The sequence below is a fragment of the Sturnira hondurensis genome, unplaced genomic scaffold (assembly GCF_014824575.4).
Source record: "Sturnira hondurensis isolate 20B ecotype Veracruz unplaced genomic scaffold, ASM1482457v3 Scaffold0015596, whole genome shotgun sequence".
NCBI lineage: Eukaryota > Metazoa > Chordata > Mammalia > Chiroptera > Phyllostomidae > Sturnira > Sturnira hondurensis.
The window spans coordinates 13,073,368-13,091,580 of record NW_028088227.1 but is presented as its reverse complement, the minus strand read 5'-3'; the positions used below and the strand labels follow the sequence as shown (position 1 = coordinate 13,091,580).

Below are 18,213 nucleotides of genomic sequence, written 5' to 3'. Positions count from 1 at the left end.
TCAGGAAGCACCCAAAGAATCTATTATAACTTTTAAAGAAACATTTAGTATTTTAAAAAAAGACTAAATTTTCCCTGGCTGGTGTAGCTCAGTGGATTGAGCACCAGCCCGCAAACTAAAAAGTCTCTGGTTCGATTCCCAGTCAGGGCACATGCCTGGGTTGTGGGCCAGATCCTCAGTAGGAGGTGTGCAATAAGCAACCATGCATTGATATTTCCCTCACTTTCTCCCCCTCTTCCTCTCTCTCTAAAAATAAATAAATATATATTTTAAAAAAACTAAATTTCCCAGTCATTCCTTTGATGAAACCAAGAATACCTGCCTGGCAAATTGTTATTATTCTTTATTAGTGGCTTATTTTTCCCCCTGCTCTACTTCATAATCCTTACAAGAAATAATAAAGTAAAAAAAAAAAGTTTTGAGTCTTTCGAAAAAAGGTAAATTTGGTAAATTCAAATTTAAGGGGAAACTTGATTCTTCAAATATAAAGGATTCTATAAATTCTTTCATGGAATTTCACTATTGTTTAAATAAAGCAAGAACTTCAGCTTCTAATACCCCATCCCTACCCTCAGTCAAAATCTGCAAACGTCTCTTTCACCATTAAGTCAGGGAATCTGGGAGTTTAGAGAACAGGATCTGAGGATTCTGGTTCTCTGGACCCTAGAGGTCCCTCCTCACTGAGGGAGCAGGACTTAGGAGATCTGGTGTGTTCTGCTAGCAGCTGGGTCTCCCATGATTGCTGCTCTTTAGTTTAGCAGAGAGCATGAATACCGGGCAAAACTGATGCTTCTGGGAACGAGCTGCAAGGGCAGAGACACAAAAATGTTGAACAGATGTTTCCACATATAACCTAACTTATTTAAACTAATACAATGCTTTACTAGAGGCCACTATCTACATAGAAGAAAATATCATTTGGTAGAGCAGTCATTTCAAGTCAACTTTATCTGAATGTGTAAGTGCTTTTAGGGCAGGAATTAATCTTTTATTCATGTTATCAAACACCTGTTTACTCCAGGGCTGCATACCCCTCAGGGATTATTGGAGCCTTGCTCACTGACAGCCTGAATACCACCTGCTCATTCAAGCAGCCACTTCCCTAACAACTGAGGCCATCTTCGGATTGTGTGAAACCCTATTCATTGTCTCATTATCCAAAAATAAACAAGAAATCATAACCCGAAATATCTGCTCATTCTACAGCCATGGTGAAATAAGGAAAAACATGGATAAAGATCTAAATATAAGATCTGACACAATAAATTACATAGAAGAAAGCATAGGTAATAAACTTATGGACCTTGGTCTCAGAGATTTTATATTTGACTCCAAGGGCAAGGGGAGGCACAAATAAACTAATGGGACTACATCAAACTGATAAACTTCTGCACAACAAATGAAACCAACAATAAAACAAAAAGGCACCAACCAAATGGAAGAAGATACTTGCAAACAACAGGTCTGACAAGGAATTAATATCCAAAATACACACAGAACTCATACAACTCAACACCAAACAAACAAACAAACAAACAATTCAATTAAAAAATAGGCAGAGGGCCTAAACAGACACCTCTCCCAAAAAGACATACAAATGACCAACAGATATAGGAAAAGATGTTCAACTTCGCTAGCTGTTAGGGAAATGCAAATCAAAACTGCTGTGAGATACCACCTCACACCTGTTAGAATGGCTATTATCAACAAGACCAGTAATAAATGTTGGAGAGGTAGTGGAGGAAAAGGAACCCTCATCACTGCTGGTGGCATTGTAAGTTGGTACAGCCACCATGGAAAATAGTATAAAGATTCCTCAAAAAATTAAGAATAGAATTACCACATGACTCAGAAATATCTCTTCTGGGTTTCTACCCTCCAAAATTGAAAACATTTATTCACAAAGATGCACTCCTACCCTCGCTGGGTAGCTCAGTTTGCTGGGAGTGTCGTCTCCATATGCCAAGGTTGTAGGTTTGATTCCCAATCAAGTGAACACATAAATTCATGGAACAACAGGTCTATGTTTCTCTCTCTCTCTTTCCTTCCCTCCCTCCCACTAAAAATCAATAAAATAAAACTTAAAAGATAAATGCACCCCTGTGTTCACTGCAGCATTATTCACGGTGACAATGACACGGGAACAATCAAAATGTCCTTCAAGAGATGATGAAATAAAGACGACCTGCTACGTATGTACAATGGAACACCACTCAGCCGTAAGAAAAGATGAAGTGCTGCCATTTGTGACAACATGGATGGACCCTGAGAATACCGTGCTACGCAAAATTACCAGAAAAAGCTAAGAACCATATGATTTCACTCATATGTGGGATATAAAACTGAAACTCATAGACACAGACAACAGTATGGTGGTTATCAGAGGGAAGAGGAGTGAGGGGTAGTATAAGTATAGGGTTTAAGAGACCAAACATATGGTGATGGAAATTATCTGACTTTGGATGGTGGGCACAGGATTCAACACACAGATCCTGCTATGATAGAAATGTGCACCTGAAAACTATTTGATCTTATTAACCAATGTCAGTCCAATACGTTTAATAAAAGTTTTTTAAAAAGCTGTAATTTATTTATTAAAAATTGTGTTATTTAATCTTACCTGTTTAAAATTTAGTCACCTTCAAAATACTCTCCGTTTGGTGTAATACACCTATGGAGATACTCTTTCCAAGAAGTGCTCAAAACAGTTTTTGAACTCACTGACTTTGATGCTTCTGCTGTTTTTTGCATCACTTCTTCCATGTCAGCAAAATGCCCTTTGAGGACTTTTTTCATCCGGAGGAAACAACAAAAAAGTCACCTGGGGCAAGACCAGGTGAATAGGGAGGGTGGATCCTGGGGTCATGCTGTTTTTAGTCAAAAACTGCTGAACCCTCAGTGCCCTATGGGCAGGTACACTTGTAAATCACCCATCAGGAAATGGGCAAAAGCTCTGAAAGAGTCTTAAAGAAAATTCATTGAAGCCGCAACAGCAGCCTCTCACAACACCAGCTAGTACGCTGATACAGATGGCAGCAGGGGAAGCCAGTACAACAAGGGGCCTGCCCTCCAGAAGATAATTCCAGGTTTCTGGAGTGTCCCCTAACAATCTTATCGAGCAATGTCACCACAATACATTTAATTTAAAACGTAATTTTTTTTAAAAACCACACATACACAGAATTCAGTTTCCCCTTCCCCCCGATCACCACCACTTCAAGGAAACGGTGAGACAGACAGCCTCTGTCTACGGATGACCAGCTAACTTACTCAAGGGAGAGGTTACTCATCCCTCTGCAGAGCCCAGAGGTAGGTCCCTTTGTGAGAGCTGAGAGGCAGCAGCCCAAGGAAGCGAGAGCCATCACCTCACTGAATTAAGCTCAGTCCGGACTACTCCCTCCCCAACTCTCCCCTGTAGGGAGACATCAGAGTGTTCTTCCCTGAGAATCCAGGCTGAGTCCTCTGGCTCTCAGAGTCAACAGTGAAGGGCATTACATAGGTGGACACAACATAAAACCAGTTCCAATAAAGCTGACGTAAGTACATCAGAAACTCAAGCTTCTCTTCAACAAATGGTTTCACAATAGAAGAATGCCCAATAGAAGGGAAACTCCAAACACTCTACAGAAGCCCTTGAACCCCAGTGGTGGTGCACACCCACAGGCCGGCCACCAGTCAAAAAGGCCCGATGACCCCCTGCAGCAGTGTTTCCTCAGACCATGTCACTGGGACATGCCATGATAGTCATTAGCCTCAACTGTCCTTCCCCCACATTTTTAAGTGGATGGGTGGCTTTTGCTTAATGTCCTGTATATAATGTTTATGTAAGTATTACATTAAAAATATGATACAAATTTTGGTGCACACAAGTTAAATTACAGGCATACTTTGAGGTATTGCAGATTTGGTCCCAGACCACTACAATAAAGCAAGCATCCCAATAAAGCGAGCAAGTAGAAATCTTTGCCCGTGGAGTCTTGCCTTCAGTTTGTAAAAGAACGCAGCAACTAGGAAGCACAGCATCACAATAAAGCCACGTATGCCTGTATGTCTTTGGGTAAAAGCAGTTAAAGAAGGAGGGGACCCACGGGAGACTCAAAACAAAGACAGCTTTATTTCTGAGGGTGGGCTAGAAATAACAGCTGACTGATGAAAGTACCAAATGCTTACAAAGGCAGTCCTTTAGGGAGGCTAAGAAAGCAGGGCAAAGCCAGGCCCAATGGAGCACCTGCAGGCTATGGAACTAATGGGTCCACAGGCAGCCTTTGCAGCACTGAGGGGAAACAATCAACCATGTTTATCACCCGCTCTTATTGCAGTTACCACGCCCTTTGGGCAATACACAAATTCCAGGCATGCAGTCATCTGCCTTATCTGTGCTGATTTTAATTCCCTGGTCCTCTGCCCTTCCTCTTCAGAAAGTTACCAAACTCAAAAGAGGGGCAGACAACAGGTAGGCATCTCACTTGGTCTCTAGGAAAATAATGCTTGGCCGGAGCAGGGGACCTGTGTATTTTACCTTTACGTGGCACACCCCAAAACAGGGCAATAAACACTACACAATTTTTCAGTGGTTTGGGAATGCAGAATGATTTCTGTGGCCTCCTATTTCCAACAGGTACACTGAGTTCAAAGCACTTTTACTCTCTTGCTATTCACTCCACAGATTAACAGCTTCAGCCTGTTGCCTCTCATTTGCTTGCAGTTTATGGTAATTTCTAAGACTACTACATTATCCATTCAACATTTACAAATGCTTTTTCATAACTCTAAAAGAGCATTCTGCTTAAATATACTTTTTAAAAAAGTAAACTCAAAGCAAAGAGCCTGGTTCCTTTAAAAAGTTAGATGTACATTTGAAAGAAAGTAAAAAAACCTGCTAGTTTTGGCCTGGCTGGTGTAGCTCAGTGGGTTGAGCGTGGGCCTGCAAACCACACGATCGAGGTTCAATTCCCAGTCAGGGGACATGCCTGGGTTGCAGGCCAGTTCCCTGCAGGCCAACTCCCAGCAGGGGACGCACGAAAGGCAACCATATATTGATGTTTCTCTCCCTCTCTCCTCCCCTTCCCCTCTAAAGATAAATAAATAAATAAAATATTTAAAAAAAAAAAGAAAATCTGCTAGTTTGGTTAATGGGTAATCTCAGAATTTGTTGCAAACCAAAACTTTACACTACCTTTTGACTTCAAAGTAAGATGAGCAAATCTTCTGATAGGAATGAGGGTTTGTTTTGCTTTTTTCTTTTTTAAACAACTGTGTTTCTGTTCTCTCTGTCTGCTAATAAAAGGGACTAAATTAAAACAAGTGGGGGCATTCCCTCAGGAACTGTCCATGAGCACCGCACACCAGTAAGCCCAGTAAGGTCATTAAAGGTGGAAGAAGACTAACTCCACCAATCTGGGGACATAAAATTAAGCCCTTTACATCATGTAATAGTGAAATACAACTTTATGGCCATTAAGATAGGTAGTGATTATTAGGTCAGCCTTAAAATGTCATTTTATCTTATTAAATCTGATCAACTGTGCTTTGAGAATAAACAGCTCTAAGATATGCTTGAAGTGCAAAGACAAAATTTCTTTGCCTGCTAATGTTTAAGGACCCCCACCTTCAGACACCCCAATGTCTATTCCTAGCATTTCTGTCGTGACTAAACTCACAGTACAGGGACCTGCTGCCTCCTCAGCAGCTGAAGGGAGAGCAGACCTTTGGCCTAACAGGACGCCAGACCACAGGGGCAGTTGGTTCTGTTTGTTTTAAACGGCCGGTCTTTCTATTTCACTAAGATAGGTTTCCATGGTGCTAGTCAGCACACATGGACCATTAAGTCATATTATAGCTGGGACAGAGATAAAACAGGGAAGAGTGTCCAGAGGGAAGATTATTTAACGGCCACCTGGGGTAGAAAAAGACTTCAGAAGGAAGAAAGATGACTAACAGTTGGTCTAATTTTGGAAACATTTTCTAATTCTACAGATTCTTTAAAACTGTTGTTATTTTTCCCTTAAATTTTTTAAAAATAATTTTATTTACTATCTTTAGAAAGGAAGGAAAGGAGAGAGGGAAAGAAATATCAATGTATGGTTGCCTCTCATGAGTCCCCTGCTGGGAACTGGCCTGCAACCCAGGCATGTGCCCTGACTGGGAATCAAACCGGATCTTTTGGTTTGCAGGCCCGCGCTCAGTCCACTGAGTACACCAGCCAGGGCTCCCTTAAATTTTTTCCCCCTTAGGTTACAACAAAACAAGATAATCCATCCTCAACATAGCATTATTTAGATCAGATTGAGATTTGATAAAATGTTCTCATAGCTTTATCAAATCAAAACCAATTTGGATTTAGATGCCAGTTCAAATAAACCTGAATTTTTGAGGTTAAGATGGACTTCATCTTAAAATAGAAAACAAATCACTAGGATTTTTTAGGTAACTTGAAATTATTTAGTGACCCTGATAATTTCTGTGCCATATGCTTCAAAAATCATCAGAAACTGTACTAGTCCTTCTTGAAAAACATAAAGTGTTTAACCTGTTGCCTCATTTACATTTGTATGCATTACACCTAAATGCAAATGTGACTGAACAGCTTCTTTCTGGGAAGCTCATTCTTGGCACACCAGATTCACCACTCTTACCCCCTGGATTCCCAGCCACTTTGAATGAGCACAATGGAATGTCAACTGTTCAGACAATGGCTTTCTGTGCAAGCGCTAGACTGTCACCAAGATGGTTCTGGGGAGCTTGGCCACAGTCTACAGCCCGGCTGTAGGACTGGCGCGTTCCCACTTCATTAGAGCCCCGTAAGGACAGACGGTAGGTGCACAAGCTCTCGCAGGTAAGATTAATGTAAGCCTCTTATGTAGCATCACGTGTTTCCACGTTTGCATTTGTTTTTAAAGGATATGCTCTCTTAAACTTACTCCTGGATTTACCTAGTGATAAAGTCACCCATTGGCTATATGTGCATGCAAATAAGTAGGTGTGGGTTACAGAGTCACTAATCAGAAGATAAATTGCATGAATTTTGAAAAGTGGTCTAAATTGAACAAATGCACCCAACAAAAGGCTAGTTCAATTAAGCCTAAATTCTAGAAGTTTAAAATAAATTTCATGCGAAATAGGAACGGATAATTTCAGAAACTATTATTTAAATCATTAGAATTTTGGGTAACTTGGTAATTTATTTAATAGCCATGGCAAGAATGTCAATAAGTCAGATGTTTTATAAATAATCAAAATTGGTTCTATTTCTTCTTGAATTAAAAAGATGTGTAGACTGGTGGTTTCTTTAAATTTTATTTACTTTAAGGTTAATCTGATTTTCGAGAGAAGCAAATAAATTGGAGCATTAGTTCTTTCTTACTCAGCTTCTTAATTTTACCTTTACATATAAAGTGAGCAAAAACTGATCCTTCCATAAAAATTCTATCTTCTGCCCTGGCTGGTGTGGCTCAGTGGATTGAGTGTGGGCCTGTGAACCAAAGGATTGCTGGTTCGATTTCCAGTCAGGGCACGTGCCTGAGTTGCGGGTCAGGTCCCAGGTCAGGGTCGTGTGAAAGGCAACTGGTTGATATATCTCTCACACATCAATGTTTCTCTCCTTCCTTCCCATTTCTCTAAAGATAAATAAATACAATATTTTTTTAAAATTCTCTCTTCTGACCTCACCTCACTAAGATGCCATCAGACCAGTGATGGTGGCTAGACAAATCCTGTACCAAAGCCTCCCGCCCTCCTTTCTCCTCTGGTCTCTGCAAGGCGTGCACTGTTGCATCTTTTCTATTCTAGCAGTTACCCAACTGCTCACACTCTCCCTAATACAGCTTCACATTTTTATCTGGATAAAGACAAAAAATGGTGAGGATTAGGCCTAGATAAATTTTCTTTCCACTGCTTTCATTTCCACGTGTTTCTGAAATTGTTTACCCCTACTTCTTTTACCCTTTCTTAAGAATAAGACTATTTTAGAGCCCAGAGGTGAGGGGATATGATTACAATTATTTTGAACACATTCAGTTTTGTCTTGCAATTTTTAAATATTCAGGAAGAAAAGAGCCACACCCCTGCAGGAGGATAGATAAGAAAGTATAGGGTCTGGATTAAGGCAACTGGAATAGGAGAGAATACTTTTGTGGACTGAAGTGGAAGGCCTAGGCATAATAGGAAAAAATAAACATATTTGGAGTCAAATTATGAGCTCTACTCCTAACTGATTCTAAGATATTGGGCACCAATCTCCTGATCTCAAATACTGCACACTGGTTCACAATATGGGTAGTACCACCACCCTGGGGGTATCTTTCCCATACAGTTATGCGTAAGAACTACCTTTTTAAAAATAAAACTTTAAAAATTAATTTTAGAGACAGAGAGGAAGGGGGGGAAGGAAAGGAAAGAGGAAGGATAGAAGGGAGGGAGAGAGAGAAAGAAACACTGATTTGTTGTTCCACATATTTATGCATTCATTGGTTGATTCTTGTATGTGCTCTGACTAGGGATCGGACCTGCAACCTTGGAGTATCAGAACAATGCTCTAATCAAATGAACTATTTGGGGGCAGGGCTTAATAATTACTTTTTAATTTTTTATTTTAATAAAATTTACCACTTTAATCACTTTGAAGTAAACAGTTAAGGGGCAATTAAGTACATTTAACTTCTTTTTTTTTTAAAGATTTTATTTATTTATCTTTAGAGGGGAAGGGAAGGAGAAAGGGAGAGAAACATCATTGTATGGTTGCCTCTTGTGAGTCCTCTGCTAGGAACTGGCCTGCAACCGAGGCATGTGCCCTGACTGGGAATCGAACCTTGATCGTGTGGTTCAAAGGCCCGCACTCAATCCACTGAGCTATGCCAGCCTGGGCAAGTACATTTAACTTCTTGCACAATCATCACCACCATCCATCTCCAGAATATTCTCATTTCCCCAAAGTAAAAGTCTGGACTATCAAACAAAAATTCCCCATCTCCACCCTTCCCAAGCCCCTGGCAACCCCCATCCTACCTTCCATTTGTACAAATTTGACTACTTTAGGTACCTCATCAAAGTGGAATCATACAGTATTTAACCTTTTGTGTCTGGCTTATTTCACTTAGCATGTCTTCAAGGTTCATCCACATGTGTCCCAAGTACTACCTTTTAAAACTTGTATTATTTTTTTCATCTAGCCCTGGCTGTGGCTCAGTGGATTGAGCACTGACCTGCAAACCAAAGGGTCAGTGGTTTGATTCCCAGTTAGGGCACATGCCTGGGTTGCAGGTCAGGTCCCTGGTTGGGTGCGTGCAATAGGCAGCCAGTTGATGTCTCTCTCACACATGGATGTTTCTCTTCCTCTTTCTCTCTCCCTTCCCATCTCTCTAAAAATAAATTAAATAAAAAACAATATAATTTTAACTTAAAAATAATTAAAATACATATTATTGTATTTCTAAATTACTACTTTTACTTATCCTTTATGTTACAGGTGTGGCATTAACTTTTTAGAAATTATGTATACAGATAGGTTTTATGATCTATGATCATAAAATTCCTATGATCTAGGAATTTTATTTCCAGAAAGAGAAGGAGGCCCTGTATCTGACATGCTGCTCTAGATATGTGATGGGGGTACAGAGCTGAAAGAGCACCTCGCAAGAAAGAGGAGGGACAAGGACACCAGAACTGAGAAATCCCAGCCCCAGAATGCAGAGCAGCCCTGGGAACTGAGAGCAGGAGCAAGGAGATGCCTGGCAGAGTTGTGAAAAGTCCCTGAGGCAGCTCCTGAGGACTCAGAAACATATATGAGGGGAAACCTCAAAAAAAACTGGAATTTATTCATTAAAAATTATGTAGTTATTCTTACATGTTTAAACTTCAGTCACCTTCAAAGTGGCTCTCCATTTGATACAATACACCTATGGAGACATTTTTTCCAAAAACTGCTCAAAACAGTTTTGAACGTGTTGACTTTGATGCCTTTTTGTGCTTCTTTTGTTTTTTGTTTTACCTCTTCCACAACAGTAACACATTTCCCTTTGAGGACTTTTTTCACTTGGGGAAACAGAAAAAAAGTAGCACAGGGCAAGACTGGAGGGGGGCACAGGGGTCAGATCAAAACTTGCTGAACCCCCAAGTGCACTGGGGGCAAGTGAGATCATAAAATCACCCATCATGAAATGGGCAAATGTGTTGAAAGAATCTTCAAAAAAATTCACAGAAGCTAATGCAGCCTCTCACAACAACGCCAGCTGGTGCACTGATACAGAAGGTTCCTAGAACACTCACCTAGTGGGGAAGCCTGTACTACAAGGGACCCACCCTCCAGAAGATAATTCCATTTTGGGGGGGTCCTCCTTGCAAAAGTAAACCATGTGGTCACATAAGCAGAGATACAATTAAGTAGGAACAGAGACACTTGATTTATATTGTAGCTATAACAATGCTTTATGAATTTAATAATAAATATATGGTTGGCCCTGGCCAGGCAGTTAATTAGTTAGAGTGTTGTCCAGATAGGCTAAAGTTGTAGGTTTAATCCCATGTCAAGGCACATACAAAAATCAACCAATGAATATACAAATAAGTATAATAACAAATGGATACTTCTCTCCCTTTTCCTGTCTTTCTCTACATTATATATGCATATACAGCAGCGTTTTACAGCTCACGGAAGTATATGTGGGTCTAGAGGGGCATGGGCACGTGTTAGCCTACTTGTTAGGTGTGGTCACCCTCAAGCATCCCATTCTGCTGGAAGAAGCTGGAAGAAGGTACAAGGCATAGAAGGCATCACTTTACTTCAGCAGGGCTGACTGTGTACCTCTTGCCACCCATAGCCTTAAATTATTCCACACCAACTCTCAGATCACAGCCCTCCCGGCTGGGTTGTGTTCAAGCATAGGGAGAGGGGCCAGTGGCAGGCTATCCCAGGGCGGTGAGAGCCAATCTGCCCTCCTGGGATTCCACGGCTTTCTTTCCTGGGCTATCTGGGTTCCTTCCACCCATGCAAGCCAAGCACTCAGCCAGTGCTGTTTAGGCACCACCAGGACCCTCAGTGCAGTTCAGAAGACAATGCAGGTGAGAGAGCCCTGGGGAAGGACACCCCATACCATCGCCCTCCTTGTTGCATCCATGTCCATAACAAGAAAGGGGTGGGCAAAGTGGGTAACCAGATACTTTTGGCCATCAAGGGACAGAAGAAAAAGGTACTCATTGTGGGGCATCACATGCCTGGTCCTCAGATGACCCCTAGATTCAATTCCAACAACGTGGTCCTCATTGAGGACAGTGGGAACCCTGTGGGGACCTGACTTAAGACACCTATCCTCACCAGCCTACACCAAAAGCAAGTTTTCCAAGGTGCTGGTCATTGCTCAGAATTTTACGTAAGCAGAGCTCAGGCCACAGGCTGCAGAGAGCCCAGTTCACGAGTGTGACAGTTCTGAAAACCATACCTTTGCTGATGGGGAGCTTGGGGTCCTGTGGCTGAGGAACAGTGTCCTTCGATTCAAGAATAGGGGGGGAGTGAAGGTCAGTGTGATCCTATTTCTATTATTTAAGCTTTAAACCACACCCTGTTCTACAAGGGACCCACCTTCCCTTGGGTGGGTCCAAAAGGTCTATATGGCTTTCTATAAAAGACATTTTTCATATTTCACAAATAACTTCATTGATTTGGATATTTTGAATATGTCAGCTATTTCCCGTGTGGTATATAACATTGACCGTTCTCAATTAATGTCTCGATTTGATCATTATCAACCTCAAGTGGGTAGCTGACCGTGGAACATCATCCAGGGAGAAATCTCTAGCACAAAACTTCATAAACCACTTTTGACCTGTTTGATCAGTCACAGCACCTTGCCCATATACTGCAAAAAATTTTTTTGCTTTTCAGTTGACTTTTTACCTTTCTTGAAATAACAAAGCATACTATGCCAAAAATATTGTATATTTTTTCTATCTTCGATATTAAAATGGCTACTCAAAAATTCAGCAATTTTGATAAGTTTTTAAAAAAATACATGCTGATATGATGCATGTCACGATAAAATATAACAAAATTATTTGAATGAAGTTAACAACAATGAAGTGGTACTAGGGCCACCTTACCGAAAAAACTAAATGAACTTTTTGGCCACCCCAATATACTAAAGATCAAAGAAAGAATGAACCCGAAGAACATACGGTACTATTAGAATGAAAAGTAGTCATTGGCAGGGAAATTGGTAGACCACACATTTCAGCAATTCCGCCAACCTTTATAAGAGCTCAGCCTGAACACGGTCAATAAAAAACACCAGCTGGGTGCTGGGGGCGGAGCAATGCAGGTGGGGCTCTGTCCCCGCCCTTGGGAAGTGCCCCATCCTCCTTACCTGTTTCTTCTGTGTCATTTCCTGAGGAGTCTGCACAGGTCCAACATAAAAGTCCCAGTGTGTTTTGTACATAAATCCAGTTTTCACCAGCCTTTCCCATACTTTCATTGAACACCTTATACAGTATAAGGGCCTAACAAAAATACACTACTTTTTGATTTAAATTAAAATTAGGTATTTTTAAATATGTGTGGATTTCTTTCCCCTAGAAAATTTAAAATCTTTTAGTGGTTTGGGGCCTTCATTCTAGGGATTATTTTCATGCCTGAATAAACCACACATCATTTCTAGATAACAACTTATTTATGGCTAAATATTCAACATAGTTTGGAATATGGGACAAACTTATTCTGCCTTACTAAAGCAGCAGCTCTGTTTTACTTTAATTACTGATTCGTTTTCTAGATTTCTCATGTATTATGTCTTGTCTTCCTATCAAGTTTCTATACTAGTAAAAGATATCACAATTTGGAAAAAATACTCAAAAGAAAAAAAATCAACTAGCGTGTTTTAATGAGCGTGTTCTGTAGATGTTTAACATCACCATTAATGAGTCACACGTGGCCAGAGAAGTAAAGATCCTCACTCGTCTAAAGTAGAGAATGCTGGCGAACACTGCCCAAGGCCCAAAACTGGTGAGTGCGCAAACGTGCACTAACCTGGGGAGTCAAATTGCAGCAGATGTTGAGATCTGCAGGGAAATAAATGCAAGGTTAGAGAAGCAAGAAAAGCATAGACACCATTGAAAAAAATCTAAAGGAAGGAGGGATAAAGTTAAGGAGAAGAGACGGCCAATCATTCATGTAATAACCACAGGAGAATCGAGGGACAGTAGTGTATTCGTGGAAGACATGAGTAGTGAATGAAGTCTCTGAAGAAAAAGAAATGCAAGAATTTTTAATTTTCAACATGCAGATTTTAAGACTTGGTGGGGCAAATGTAGATTTACAGTTGTGCGTATGAAAAATAATACAACAATTAATAAATAACTAGAAAAAACTGTTTCACATACAACTGTAAACCTACTTTTGCCAACTGTGCATAATACCACAGATAAAAATAAATTGGATTTAAAAATTCATCAACTGTTAGATGTCCTTAAAGATAGAAACTAGAGGCCTTATGTCATAGGCTTCCCAAAGGCAACAGGAAGCTGTTTCATTTTTACATCTTCTAAATGTCTATACTGCTCTTCACCCACAGAATGCACTTACTGTCACCTCCTCAAAGAGGCTGTCCCTGACTTCCCAAAACGAAGTTACCTCCCAACCTTACCTTTCATCTCATTTTCTTCAAGTATCATTATTTTAAAATCCCCTTGTTTATTTTTTCCAATTTTTTATTTAATTATTTTTCAAGTACAGTTTTCTATCTATTAATCCCATCCCATCCCACCCCCGTGCACCCCCCATTTCCACCCTTCTCAGTTGTTGTCCATGTATCCTTTATATATGTTCCTCAAAAATCCCCTTGGTTTATTTATGTGTTCATATATTTACTGAGCTCTGTGAGAGCAAAGACTACATGAATGGTGGGGAGTACTTGCGAACTGAATGCTTGAACTGTTCAACTGAGTTGTAATTAGAGGGAGTCACACATATGCAAAAATAAAAGTCACAGAATGTAACAACCTATTCTCATTCTATTCAAGGAACACCCCTGAAACTTACTGTGCAACTGTGAGGAAAAAAAAAAACAAAACAAAACAATGACAAGAACAACCTCTCCAAGGTTCTTCTCTAGTAGTGGGTAAACCAGTATCAGCACTGCTTTCCCCATAAAAAATGGCTGTGGGAGTTGATCAGAAAATGTACCTGCGTATCTTTTTGGAAGGTCATTGAGAAGGGAATGAGAGTGAATAAATGTACAAATGACCAAAATTCTTCCAGACTACATCACTACATCACGACGAACAACAACAACAGAGCAAGAAATGGATGCAGGGATTGTGTATCTGCACATAATCAACATACAACAAATCTCAACAGATAAATTCTGACACTTAAATCAATACGCTATACAAAAATATGCTTGGGTTGAAGAAATTGTATAAGCCTCTTTTCAAGTGAAAAATAGAAAAACAAAAATTAGAAAATCTTGGTGAAAAAAGCACTGTGATTACTTTTTATTCTTCTAAGTATAGTAGTCCCCCCTTATCTGTAGTTTCACATTCTGCCAGTTCAGTTACCAGCAGTCAACTGTGGTCTAAAAATATTAAATAAAAGATTTCAGAAATAAATAATTCCTAAGTTTAAATTGCAATTCGTTCCAATTAGCATGGTGAAACCTCGAGCCATCATGCTTGGGAAGTGAGTCACCCCTTTGTCCAGTGCACCCACACTGTGCGTGCTGCACACCTGCTGGCCACCTGGTAGCTCCCCAGGCTACCCAGCTGACTGTGCGTGTGTTCCAGCAGCCCTCATTTTACTCAAAAGTGTCCTAAAGTGCAAGCATAGTGATGCTGGCAATTCGAAGATGCCAAAGAGAAGTCATGAAGTGCTTCATGTAAGTGAAAAGGTGAAAGTTCTCAACTTAGTAGGGAAAAGAAAAAAACGCAAGCTGAGGTCGCTATGGTCTACATAAGAACAAACCTGTGAAACTGCAAGAAGAGAAATCTGTACTAGTTTTCTGAGAGAAATCATCCACAAAACTTTTATTACAGTGTATTTTTACAGTCACTCTAATTAATATTAATCTCTTGCTGTGCCTAATTTATAAATTAAACTTCATCATAGGTGTGATGTACAGGCTGGGGAAAAAGGAGGTTTATAGCTGTTCATATGGAAAACAACATGATAATGAATAAATAATAACACAAGAATAAACTGTGTTCCACATACAACTCTAAACCTACTTCTGCCCCACCCTGTTTACAAAAAATATAGCATATATAGGATGTGGAAAAATGGGCTCTATGGAAAATAACCTCACAGAGTGAATTTATCATAAATTCCTAACTGGGCAGGTCATGGCAGTCAGGCCCCAGGCATATAACTTTTTTAGTTAAAGGTTTATTTTTGCTTTAAGCAAGCCCTGTCCATTGTTTCTGTACATCTAGGTTAACGCACCTTAGAAAGGTGTGTTAAATATCCCATAATTCAATCCCCACCTCACTTCCGCCCACCTTCATTTAATCTTACATTCCTCTCCTTAATTTCAAATGTATAAAAGAAACTGCAAAACTGTCACTTTCCAGAGCATTTGAGATCTTGCTTCCTGTCGATTGTCATCAGTTTGGCTCAAATTAAACTCATAAAAATTCTCTACAGGTTTGTACATTTCTTACATCTACATGTACTTGGCATAGCAGGCAGGATTCCAAAGAAGCCACACAACACACCCTGCAGACCTGGACCCAGAGCTATGTATCAGCAAGGGCCCATTGCGCCCCACCAGCTCCTGCTTTGAGTGCTCGAACTTGGGTTACCATTCTCTCAGCATCAGGGTCCTTCCTACCTGCTTTACGTAGTGGCTCCTTACTTCGAGCTGTTCTTAGAAAATCCTCAAGGTGGATAGGGTTAAAATACTCTGGGGAAAAGGAGAAAAAATGGGTTGCTGCTTTAAATTTCAGCTTTTACTTGGTTTGCTTACTGAGAGTCTGAACAACATCTTTGCTGGTTAAACAAGAGAATGAACTCTCTTCAGCTCAGAAAAACCGAGGACACTTGTTTCCAAAGGGTCAATGGGATGACGACAGTTGTTTCAGATCCCCAAATCCAAAGTGGCAGAGATGGGTGGTAGGAGGCATCTAGGGTGGCAACCAATCCCAGAGAAGCTGGCAGGAGCCCCAGGGAGAGTTCGCTCCTCATTGTGAAAGGCAGGGTGCCCTGGAATGGGTTTACCCAAGAGTGGGCCCCGTGCCTTAGGAATTGCATCTTATTGGTCACATTGCATAAGGCTGTGTCTGATTGGTTAATTCTTGGTACCAGAAATCCTTTTCCTCCAAAAAAAATTATTTATTTAGTTTTACAGAGAGAAGGGAGGGAGAAAAACATCAGTGTGCAACACTGATGGAATATCAATGACTGAACATCGATTGGTTGCCTCTCACACGCCCCCAACTGGCGACCTGGCCTACAACCCAGGCATGTGCCCTGACTGGGACTCGATCCAGAGACCTTTTGGTTTACAAAGCCAGAGCTCAACCCACTGAGCCACACCAGCCAGGGCTTAATTTTTATTTACTGATTTTAGAGAGGCAACTCTTTAGACTGTATAACTCTATTGTAAATCAATTTTTAAATGTTTCCAAAATTCTGTAATCATCATCACCAAGACTGGGGACTTATAATGGGCCCCAAGGTTTTTTCCTGTCAGAACCTTACAGAGAAGAGAGATAAAAGCAATAGGAGAGGTCAGCTCAGTAGCCCAGTCCTGGCTCAACATACAATTACTTTCTCAGGACTCTGCCACACAATAACCTTGATCCTGAGTTCCAAAAATTCCCCAGAAGAAAGGCCATATGCTCTGGCCAGGTGGCTCAGTTGCTTGGAATGCCATTCTGTACACCAAGAGGTTGCCAGGTTCAATTCTCACTCAGGGCACATACGTACGTTGCAGGTCAGGCCATATATGGGAAGCAACTGATGGATAGTTCTCTCTCACATCAATGTCTCTCTTTCTCTCTCTCCCCCCTTCCTCTCTCTCTAAAGTGAATAAAAACATATCTTCAGGTGAGGATTTAAAAAAAAAAGAAAAAATAAAGCCAGTACAACTGTTACTAACAATGTGAAAGAACTGGACTGTTAAAATGGCAAAGGAGTCTCCTCATTGGAAAATGAACCCTATGAGTTAACTAGGGTTCTGTGATGTGAGAACAGTTTCAGTCCTCAAAAACATAATTCTGTTTCTACTATTACACATTTACATTTTAGGCTATGGTAAGCTTCGCTTATTTTCCATGGAATTTCTTGGATGTTACCCTGTTTCTGACACTTGTATAACCTTTCTGTGCCTTAGTACCTTTACCAGTCTAAAAAAAAAAGGACACTTAAGTGACCTGTACAATCCCTTTCACTCCTAAATTATTGTTATATCTTTTGTCAGGCACTTAAAAGTGGTCTTACCACACTGTTGTAGATGAGTAGATAAAACAACTATGAGACATTTACACAATGGAATTCTTCTACTCAGCCATAAAAAAGAAGAAAACTTTACCCTTTTAGCAAAAGTATTGGATGGACCTGAAGAACTTTATGCTAAGTGAAATAAACCAGTCAGAGAAGGACAAATACTGTAAGATTTCACTCATATGTGGAATCTAACAAACAAACAAACTGAACTAAAGCAAAACAGAGAGACTCATAAATGGAGAGCGGATGACAGCTTGTGGGGGCACAGAGAGATCAGAGGGTAGAGGGACTGAGCAAAAAGGAAAAAGGACTCATGGACATGGACAATACAGTGGTGCTTGCTGAGGGGAGGGAGTATAAGGGGACTAAATGGTAATGGAAAACATATATAATAAAGATTATTTTTTAAAAAGAACAAAACAGGCCAAAATAGTCACTTTTGCTAAGCCACATCACCAAACTAAAACTTAATAAGTAGCTTAATTGCAGTTTCAGCCTCTTCCGAAAGTAAAATTTTATTTCATTTTTAAGTTTTTACTTTAAAAGGTTTTATTTATTTATTTTTAGAGGGGAAGGGAGGGAAACATTAATGTGTGGTTGTCTCTTGAGCACCCCTTGCTGGGGACCTGGCCCGTAACCCAGGCACGTGCCCTGACTGGGAATCAAACCAGTGACCCTTTGGTTTGAAGGCTGGCGCTCAATCCACTGTGCCACACCAGCCAGAACAATTTACTTATTTTTAGAGAGAGGGGAAAAGAGGGAGAAAGAGAGGGAGCAAAACATTGATC

The 18,213-nt window shown here is 40.4% G+C and overlaps 1 protein-coding gene and 1 pseudogene across 3 annotated transcripts in view; one reads left to right on the top strand and one right to left on the bottom strand.

Moving 5' to 3' along the window:
• The window catches only part of SLC16A10 (solute carrier family 16 member 10), a 111,140-nt gene that overhangs the window by 15,118 nt on the left and 77,809 nt on the right, over nucleotides 1-18,213 (bottom strand). Inside the window, exon 4 of one of the 3 annotated variants that reach the window (XM_037065053.1) lies at nucleotides 13,013-13,044. The exons of the other annotated variants lie outside the window; for them this stretch is intronic. Within the exon in view, the coding sequence (XP_036920948.1) occupies nucleotides 13,013-13,044 (32 nt within the window). The remainder of the gene's footprint in view (nucleotides 1-13,012; nucleotides 13,045-18,213) is intronic. 3 annotated transcript variants of the gene reach the window in all.
• On the top strand, nucleotides 6,727-11,367 carry LOC119000331 (39S ribosomal protein L14, mitochondrial-like; annotated as a pseudogene).